The sequence below is a fragment of the Camelus dromedarius genome, chromosome 17 (genome assembly GCF_036321535.1).
Source record: "Camelus dromedarius isolate mCamDro1 chromosome 17, mCamDro1.pat, whole genome shotgun sequence".
In the NCBI taxonomy this organism is placed as follows: domain Eukaryota; kingdom Metazoa; phylum Chordata; class Mammalia; order Artiodactyla; family Camelidae; genus Camelus; species Camelus dromedarius.
This window is the reverse complement of record NC_087452.1, coordinates 15,027,620-15,037,984: the sequence shown is the minus strand read 5'-3', so window position 1 is coordinate 15,037,984 and position 10,365 is coordinate 15,027,620. Positions and strand designations below refer to the sequence as shown.

Genomic DNA, 10,365 nt, shown 5'->3' with positions numbered 1-10,365 from the left:
GATTAAACGGTGAGTTCAGTTTTTTTTCCCCCCAATAGACTGTGGTTTTACAGCTCTCTTTGGGTTCCTGGCAGAATGAAGGCACTGGATGATGTGAAAGACTCAAATTCTTCTAAGGTGGCAGGTAATACAATGAAGGAAAAAATACACTGCAAAAGGCTTTTATTTTATAGGCACTGCAAAAAGAGGAATCACTTCAAAACATATCAAATAGAAAATAATAATTTATTTTAACTTCATTTTACTTCATGTATGCAACTAATCATGATTTCATGAATCTGCTTGTAAAAGTCTGTCCCCTCAAATCTACAAAGCAAAGGTTTACTACAATGAGCACTTAAAACTCCACAAACCGTCTCCATCCACAACTTTCCTGTACATGCAAATTCTTCCAACAGGTTGCAGTATCTGCAAACATGCTTTAAACTTCCACAAAGCTGCATGATATTTTGCTTTCTGTTAAAACCCTTCCACTCTGGGGAACTTTAACCAGAAAAAAAATGTTTAAATGTGTATCCCAGTTCTAAAAACTGCTGGTTTGGTTAGGTGTATTAAGTCGTTAACCACTGAGTTTGGTGGTTTTGAGTTGAAACTTTGACCTAAGTATGAAACACATTTAGCAAAGTAACATTATAAAATAGGGTTCCATTAAAAATGCACACTGGCAGTTGTATCTGTTTTCGGCAGGAAAAGAAAAGCGTGTGTAACTCTCATATATGAATATAGTTTAAACAAATTATTCTGTGAAAGTATGCTTAAAAACACTTTATGTAAAAGGTAACGAGTAAAAAAGTACCATTGCTATCTGAAAAAAAAGCTCTGTTAATATTGCCTTCCAAGATAGTTTAAGGGTGGGTTTTTTCCCCACTTAAAATACCTCCCCAACGTCCACCTCCAAATAACAGAGTTGTAAGGGTCGCCAATTTCGACTATGAACATGAAGACGGTATTTATCTTATATACAAAAACTTGCCGCATTGAACGAGGCAGGAATTTCTACCCCAATGGTAGTGGTGGTCTCTTTTCTGTACATAACGCACAAGTGAAAATTATACAGTAGTCACCGAGAGGAACGAATTGTATACTCTAGTGCCGTCGGGGGATTTCGTGCCGTGGGTTAAGAGTTCTTGGATGGTCATCCAGTTATCGAAGATCTTTTTATTCCTCTTCTTCATCATCTTTTTGTGGCTGAGTTCGAGGATGTTCATCTCCTTCCTGTCGTCGGCCCCCTGCTGCTCCTTCAGGCAGTCGAGCCGGCTCTGCATCATGAACTCGCGCCTCCGCCTCTGCTCCTTGGCCTTCACCACGTGCTGCTTCCTCTCCTCCTTGCTCCAGTACCGGCCCAGCTTCAGCTCGCTGACCGCGTCGTCGTCCGTGGTCATGCCGCTGCGCTCCTCGCGGATCTTGAGCGCGCGCTCCCGCAGCAGGCGGTCCCGCACCGGCCGCTTGGTGATGTAGCGCGTCCCGTCGCTCCGGATCTTCACTTTCCACTCCATTCGGGGCTCCGCCTGGTTGGCCGAGGTCAGGTCCTTGCACATGCTCACCAGGCTCATCTGGCTCTGCGCGTACTCCACGGCCGACTTCTGCTGGATCAGCTGCATGTAGCTCTGGTAGTGCTGCGCGTGCGCCGGGATGTGGGCGTGCTTGTAGGGCGAGTGCGGGAAGGGCGCCAGGTAGGAGCCGCCCGGCTTCGGGCTGGCCGTGGGGCTGCCGCCGCCGTCGCTGGCTCTCCGCTCCTTGCTCTCCGGGGCCTGGCTGGGGTCCGGCTCTTTAGAAGGACTGTAGTTCGGGGCGCCCACTTCGGGATCTTCCGTGATGGCGAGCAGATTCTTTGGGGATGGCCCATAAGCTTCCGCGGGCCCCGTGGCGCCTTCGCCGCCAGGACCGCCGCCCTCGGCCGCTCTCCTCAGGGAGTTATCGGGGGACAGCTCCAAGGTGAGCGGGGTGCTCCGGCAGCTCTCCCCGGTGTTGTAGGCGCTCGAGCTGTCCTTGTCGGACTTCTCGGGCAGCTCGGTGATGTCGGAGAGCTCGTGCCTGCGCACGTCCACGCTGGTGTTGTAGTTGCGGAAGCCGCTGTTGTGCAGCATCCAGGACTCGCGGTACTGCTCCCTGAGCTGCTGCATCTTGTGCGCGCGCACGATGCTCAGGCACTCCAGCTCGATGCTGCGCAGCTCCTCGTTCAGCAGCTCCAGCTCCTTGTCCACGCTCTCGGGGTCGCTCTTGCCGGCGTCCAGGGGCCCGCTGGGGTAGCACAGGCCGTAGGGGCCCGCGCTCTTCACCTGGCACTTGAGCTCCAGCAGCTCCCGGAAGCGCTCGCACTCGTCCGCCGGGATGCCCAGGTAGTCGGCGTCGGCGCAGTCGGCCGAGATGAAGGACTCGTTGCTGAAGGGCAGGTCCCCGCTGCCCAGCGTGTCCTGGCTGCACGTGAGCTTCCGCTGCCCCGCCAGCGGCGGGGGCGCCGCGGGCGCGTCGTCGCCGTTGTTCTCCTGCTCCGAGCTCTCGTCGTTGCGCGTGCTCTCGTCCGTCCGCCCCACGCCGCTGTCCTTCTCATGCTGGTTGGACAGGATGGTGGCCGTGTCCGTCGTTCCCCCGTCTTCCTCGTGCTTCTTCTAGACGACAGGAAACAAGAACAGACGCGCAGAGTGAGGGAGGCTGGAGGGGTAGCTCCCAGGAGTGACCCTTCCTCTAGGACCAGGGTCTGGGAATCAGCTCCCAGCCAGCTACCTGGGCAGCCGCTTAACCTCGTTCTCATCCTGTGTCCCCATGTAAGAAATGAGGGTAACAGTCACCTTCCCTCAGTGGATGGGTCTAGGTGTTCCAGGACCCCATGCAGGGGAAGCAGGAGGCACAGAGGGCTTCCTTTAGCTCATAAAGAACTCAACAGTGGGTCATGGAGGGGAGCAAAAGGGTGCCAGGCAGCTCAGGTTAGACAGAAGGACTTGGTTTACTTTTGGAAACAGGGCTGTATTTTCTCTGATCTACATTACTCCTGGCACGTGTGTTTTCCAAACAGGCATCAGGTGGTTGGTCAGTGGGACCTCGGCATTACTGCTGTTTAGTAGGTCAAGGCGCACTCTCTTGGCCTGGGAGAATATCAGCGTGCGTTTCACTCGTGGGCAAAGAGAAAAAAACACGTAGCTCATTTTCCCTGCCGTCTTCCAGGAGGGGAGGTTTCTCACGGTCTAGCATCATGATGGGAGAGGCAGGGAGCGGATGGCCCCACCGCTCAGAGGGGCCACGGCATTACCTGCTGCAGCACGCAGGCTGTGAACTGCATGGCCTGGTGGTGTTGCTCCTCCAGCATGTCCATGTGCAGGTCGTCCAGAAAGTCATTTCTGTCGTCATCCATCCAGCCCTCGTCCAGCTGGGAAGAGAAAGCCACCAACACATGTTTCGTAACGGTTTGCTTTTGTTTTCGTTTCATTTATTTCTAAGAAAGGACAGTATCTTGGAGGAAAAGATTTCTAGGGTTCCTTCTAGGAGCCATCAAAATGCAACCTGCCCATTGTTTGGCTGTAATCCTTGCAGTAACCACAAGCCCAGCCTACACCACACTTCTGGGGACGTGTTGTGTTGTCTGGTTTTTGCAGGGTGAAGCAATTTGAGCCATGATAGCGGCTTTCAGTGAAGGAGGCTACTGAGTAGGGGGTCAGGGACACTAAGCCCTGCCTCTTCCTTGTCCCCCCACCCGCAAGTTCAGCATGCCCCAAAGAGAAAGTGTATTGTGTGTAAGATGTGCATCATGATGATGATGTACATATACACAGTGAAGTGGTTAGTCAAGCTAACATGCCATCTCCACACAGAGTTACTATTTTTTTGGTTGATGAGAGCACCGTAAATTTACTTCTAGCACATTTCCAATAGAGTAGTCAATATGGTATCATTAATACAGTCTGTGCGCTGTGCAGGCCTTGCATTTATAAATGAGACCCACACAGATCTAGGCCGGAATATTTGTCAGGCCTTAGGAAGTCACACATCTTGCTGGGCATAACCCTGGTCGTGTTTACTCCTCTTTTCCTTCATGATGATCCCTGCAGTGTAACTGCCCGGGTGGATGGCAGCAGCATCCTGAAAGGACCAAAAATTCAATAGATTCGAAGTCACAGCAAATCAGATGAACTTCTCAGGGTACACTGGCCTTCATGTTCAGAGTCCACGCCTAGGCAGTGTTCTGCAGGGCGAGTGACTCGGTCACTGACTCAGACCTACGGACCCAGCTTCACAGGGTGCTGACTCACCTGGAGTTCCGGCCTTGCAATTAGCAAAGAAAAGTTCTTGTTTTCTTCACTGGTTAGAAGAGCCACAGCCTCCTCGCGGTTCTGTACCTCTATCCCATTAATCTTAAAAGAAAAAAAAGGAAAGGACGTGGTGGAGGGGTGGGCAACAGCATGATTAGAGGGTGGACAATCATCCTCCACTGCTTCTGGTTGGCACCTGTCACCCACTTACACCTGGAAAACAGGCCTTACGTACAGCTTGAAAAGAACTCTGACTTTCAGAAGGAAAGGCCTTGCTCCAGCTGATGCAACGTCTCGGTCTAGGAGCCAGCCTCCGTGGGTGTGGTGCACAAGATGAAGCTATGTGAGCTGCAGTGGCTGGGACTCCAGCAGGTGGCACTGAGAACCACCACAGTGGTGTGAAGAGGGAAAACAGAAGCAATCCAAGCAGACATAACTCAGTATATTGAGGCGGGAGCATAGGGGGAATATACTGAAGCATTACTCTAGGTATTTTTGAATAACAGGGGAGAAAAAGAGGCAGTGTGGGTCTGATGTGAAGATTATGGAACTAGACAGGGTGTTCTTCGTCCCCAGTTTGACACTGTATAATTTCTTTAGGTGGGACAGAATGTCAAATGGGACCGACTCGCTCCCTGTCACACCTGGTAACTGTCAGGATTTTTGCTCCCCGCCTTGGCGGCTTCAAGCTTTGCTGGTCTGGAGGTCTCTGCTCTGGGGACACAGCAGTGACCCCCGCCAAGCTGGAAGGTGAGTCTTCCGTCTGACTCTCTATGTCAGTGGAGCAACAGGCAGCAAAGGGGGTGGTGCTCCTCGCCCGGGTGATGGGGCTGGGTTACCTCGGGGAAGTGGGGTTCCCACGACACAGTGAGGGCCAGGCAAGGAACCCAGGACTTGCGTGCACAATGGTAGGTGCTCCTGGAAAACTGAAGCAACAAAAGGGGCACTACTGCTGGGCAGGCAGACCCTGTGGGGATGAAGGTGGGGGCTGAGGGCTGGGGAGGTGCAGAACCAGCAGTGGAAAATGAACAGTACTCATGGGGAGGTTGTAAGGGTAGCTGTAAACACAGCAGACTAGGAATGAGAAGACACCAATGAGACGAGGTCGGTAAGCCGTTTACCCACGAACCAAACAATCTCAGCTTCTGTGAGACTAAGAAAGACGGCAGCCCAGAGAGAACCCAGTGGTCTCATCTTGACTCGAAAGAGCAACAAGCAGTAAAGATAAACTGACTACTTCTAAGAGCCATTCTGTGCCTAGTAGTTAAATGATGAGCCCTGAAGTGTAAAAGACTTTTCTTAACTTGAAACGCTCGGTCTGAAGTGAATCTGTCAGAGAAAGCTAAAAGGAGCATTATTATTTCACAAGACCTGGTCTGATTTGGCCCACTGACGTGTCGTCTCTGCGTCTGTGGCCCAAAGAGAATGAAAGGAAACTGAAGGGAAATGAGGCGAGCTGACTCACCTCCTGGCAGGTGCTGGGCAGCTGTTCTCTTTGGATGGGGCGTCCTCTCTCCAGTTTGTCACAGTCCTCACGACTCCCTGTCACCTGCTATTTTCCTAGTGTGCGCTTCAGTCATTAATTGAACTCATCTGGTCTCGCTGCATATCTGAGTTTGTAATCCCGGATCGTAAACCTCTGCCTTTTCAGCCCTAGAGCTATTGTTAGCACCAGCCTGTTCTTCAGTGACAGGCAGAGAAGGAGGCTGCTGGTGGGGAGGCGACCTACCTGGATAATGCGGTCTCCTTCACGGATGCGCCCATCTTTGGCCGCGATGCTGTTGGGGTCGATCTGAAACACATAGCAGACACCTCGGCTCTGAGTTGGTAACTCAGATATGCGTGAAAGTAAACAACCGCCCTGTCCCAAGTCTGTCTCTAACATTCAGTCGTGCTCACGCCTCTGTTTTTCATTTTGCACAGAAATAAACAAGACTGACTTTCATGCACGGAGAGACAAATGTAGACTCATCTGTTTCCAAGCCCTTTCCAGGCCGTGTTCCTGGATCCTACGTGGCAACCCTGCTGACCTGAGGGGATGGGGAGGCACAGCTGAAGTGTGCTCCACACACAGGAGTGAAAATCCAGTGTGATGTACAACAGGTTAAGAGGTACCCTTCGTCATGTTGACTAGCAACCATGTCTCAATTATTTTACCAAATGTGTATATTACATTTTGGAAAATAACTTTAAAAGTGAAATGCCCTTGAGATAAATGGGACTGAATATGAGAGAGTAATGATGGACCAACTGAAGGTTGGTGGACGACGTACACCCAAAGGGATAATCATTAAGTCTAGCAGGCACAGCCCTTGGTTTATCCCAGCAAAGTAGTAGGTTTTATTTCCTGACCAAATTGGGTTTCTGTGCTTGCAAAGATGGGAGAGCAAGGTAAAGTATCCACACTGAACTCAGCCCTCTGCACCGTCTTCTCTGGGAAGATCAAACTAGCGTCCATCTTGGAATTGCACATTCCACCGAAAGGAAAAAGCAAAAAAATCAGAAAGTGTAAATGACTCCCTCCACCATGCCGTTCAGTGACACGAGCTGGGAAATGTGTCTGCTCTTCCCTGGGGGTTGAACACACAGAACCATGTAAACGGCTCCCTTTTATGGCCGATTTGCAGGCTTCTGAAGGGTAATTTTGCCTTTTGTGCTCACATTAGAACTTAACCCCTGTGTAAAGACAGAACTCCACGGTGTGTGATAAAGGGGACCAAGAAGCTTGTGTCTTTCCAAAGACATCTCAGTGAGCCAGAGGTAAGGTTGGTTAACACACAGAAGCAAGAGAAGAGACTCTGGGTCTTGCTTTGGCTGTTACCAAAAAATGAACCTCAGTACCTCGCTTATGTAAATCCCAATGTCCTCCTCGTCGTCCGTCCGGTAGCACACCGTGAGGCCCAGCTTGTCCTGGCTGTTGACCCTGTAGAGGTCCACCTCCTAGACAGAGAAGGGGCAGTCCCAGTGAAAACGTTTTCTTTAAATGATGAACTGGACTGCTTTGCATCTGGCTGTGCAGAGAGGTTAACTTACTAAACAAAAAGTGATGATGGACATGGGATCAATGCTCAGGGCATTTCTGACCTTTCAGTCAATATAAAGTCATTTAGAAAATAGTTATTTTATTGATTCCTCCCCAAAGAAAAATGACCCATATTTCACTCGGCATCAAGACTTCTGGGGTAGGGCTTTTAAAAAGTATTCTTTCCAGTGTCTGCCACAAACAAGAATATTTCCAAACCCCAAACCATCCAGCCATTTCAGTACAAATGTTTCCAATGTGCTGGGTGAGATTATTTCACGTTGTGTTCCCTTAATATGCACAGTAAGAGAACATGCAAACAGATTACACAGAAATGGATCCAAGAACAGAGGGTAACGTGATAGCACACAGTTAATGCTTTCCACAACAGCTGTGATATTTACAGTCGAGAAGTTAGTTTCAGCCGCTATTACAGCAAAGTAAATAAGATAAAAGCAAAGTGAGTCCAAATGTGAGACACATGAGCACAGAGAACACCACACTGTATTTGCCAGTGAGTCTGCGTTTCGGAATGAAGTCAGAACTTTGAAAATTGTTGGAGCCTTGGGAGGAAGAGGTGTGTGTCTCTGGAAGTGCCCTTGCGTCAAGTCTCCCCTTCTACCCACACTGCCCACCACCCACATGAGACTCTGCCGCAGTGAACTACTGGTCTGATTGACGGGTCCCCTGAGGGTGAGTTCTCAGGCAGGTCCCCTGGTCTGGTGGTTAGTGTTATCTGCTTGCCAACCCGGAGGGCAGAGGGGCTCTGAGATGGGATCTGTCTCTGGGACCATTCCCCCTCTTCTGGCTCTTCTTGGATGGTGGTGAGGACAAGTGTTTCTGTGGTGAAGCTCAGAGCAATACTGGAGCAGATACTTTGTGACCCCTCCCCTGGGAGCAGCAGAGCACCTAACACCATGGACACTTTAGGCAGAAGAACAGCAGGCGCAAAAGGTCCTGGGCCAACAGGGCCCAAGCCCTATGAGCAAGGAAAAGAGAGGTGGGCTGAGCGTGGCCAGGCCGTGGGGCCCACAGGCCAGCATGGGGAGTTCGGATTTTATTTCAACTTCATGGGAACCTTTGGGAAACTTTCAAGAGAGGACTGCCGTGATCTGGTTGATGGCTTCAGCAGTCTCTCTGGCTGATGTGGAGGATAAGGTGGTGGGGAAGAGTTTGGGCTTGGAGGACAGGCAGACCCCAACCCCAGCTCTTTCTAGCAGCTTCCACATGGGGTTTCATGGGCTCGTTACTAAGTCTCAGCCTGTTTCCTCACCGCTTGGACAGGCTGAACAGTCCCTGAGATGAGGCCTGCAGAGCTCCCAGCACTGCGCCGGGCCCCGGAAAAGGCCACTACAAATGGTACTGTCCTAACTATGTGCAGGTACGGTTACTTGCCTGAAGTCACAGAAGTTGTTTGTAGCCAAATGCGTGTCTCTCTTTCACACCTCCCTTCCTCCCCAGAAGATAACTTAATTTTCTGAACATTGATATGTTAATTAATTCAGTGACTTCCTAATGATAGCTTTAGCAATCTGGCATATTTTTCTTCAATCAAATCCCATGAATTGCTGACAATTTAGTTGAGTTGGATGAAAATTTCTCATCTCCTATAACGGAGGGAGCAGTTTACCCACGAGGGCAGATGCTTTCCAAACACTTGGGAATAACCCATTTGCAGACCACCGGTATACTAGTCCCACATCACCCTGTGTCACACACAGCCGCAAGTCTCTGTCTCAGGTGCCACGTCACCTGGGCACGGGCGGAAGGGAAGACTCTCTGGGGTTCGGCACTTCCTCACAGGAAGTGTGACTCTGGGATTTTGTGATTACTTGTTTGGGTCTAATGCCCTGGCTTTAGGGGGGAAGCCGGCTGGTTCTAGATCAGATTCACATGCATCCAAAGCAGAGAAAAGGATAACTGGAGAGGTTGTTGGGAGAAAAAAGGAGACGACAGTAAATGTTGTGAGATGACTTTTCCCAGAAGAGAAATAGTAACACAGGTCAGTTTTCTCTGCATGAGTGGCCGCCAAGGTGAGTATCTCTTTAAAAAGTTCAGAAGCTGTCACAGCTCCACTGGGCTTCATTCTAACACCAAAGCCTGCTTCAAGGTCACGATGAGGTAAGTGCAGAAACTGACAGGTGTGTTGAGAAACTTGTACAGTAATTAGACAGTGCTGTGCTAACTAACCAACACGATGAGCAGACCTGTCTAACTGGCCGAGGCGTGGACGGGCTGAGGCAGTACGGAACTGAAGTGGCCAGGGGTGTGCTATAGCGTCACTGTGCAGAGGACAATCTTGTACTGGTCAGTGCCATGTTAAATATTACACCAACTGGCCCACCTGGTCTCCATGGTCTTTCAGAGTGAGAAGTGTGACCCTGTAATACACACCTAGAGCTGAGGACTACATTTAAGTACCCAGGGAAGTGAAAGGTCTGGAAATCATGCTATTCAGGTAGGAAAGAGGAGGGTTCACAGGAATGTGGTGGCTGAAGGGCTGATGTATAAAAAAAAAGATTACACTGATTTGGCCTTGTACCAAAAATGTAAGTAGTCCGGTATCTCCAATCAACATGATTTAAAGCATTTCTACTGTATTTGGGGGTCACTATTCTGACTAACAGGTATGTGGAGAACTACTCAGCGATTAAAGTAGACATTAGTTCATGTGGGATGATTTTTCTTCCCCTGTACTTTTTCCCTTCTGAATTTTCTAATTTCTTCCAATGGATCTGTTACTTTTTACAACTAGGGAGAAAACTTTCTGAGAACAAAATGACAGGTTGGCATTTGTTGCTTCAAAATATTTTCACCGGAATCACTGATAATTAATCTAGGACCATATCTTACACTTCCATACTTAACCACTTTAGATACTGCCATCAACCCACATGTGGTTAGCAAATTAGTCAGAGATTCCCCATATTGCTTGGAATTACGTTACATACAACACATGATGGCGAACAGATGTTTTTGCTTGGTCGAGGAGAGGTTCTGTTACTAAGATTCTGAGAATGATGCTTCCTCACTGTAGCGGAATGCTACAGAGCCCAGCGCGGCACTGAGCCACTGAAAAATTTCCCACAACAGGCTGTC

General features: G+C 49.7%; 1 protein-coding gene across 3 annotated transcripts in view; it reads right to left on the bottom strand.

The window, feature by feature from the left end:
- Positions 1-206: 206 nt before the first annotated feature.
- PDZRN3 (PDZ domain containing ring finger 3) overlaps positions 207-10,365 on the bottom strand; it is a 217,229-nt gene continuing 207,070 nt past the window's right edge. For all 3 annotated transcript variants that reach the window (XM_031470739.2, XM_064496310.1, XM_064496309.1), the window contains 5 exons: positions 7,086-7,184; positions 5,974-6,036; positions 4,245-4,346; positions 3,248-3,364; positions 207-2,609 (listed from right to left, as the gene is read on the bottom strand). In XM_031470739.2, coding sequence (XP_031326599.2) covers positions 1,050-2,609; positions 3,248-3,364; positions 4,245-4,346; positions 5,974-6,036; positions 7,086-7,184 — 1,941 coding nt within the window. In that variant the 3' untranslated portion in view covers positions 207-1,049. The remainder of the gene's footprint in view (positions 2,610-3,247; positions 3,365-4,244; positions 4,347-5,973; positions 6,037-7,085; positions 7,185-10,365) is intronic.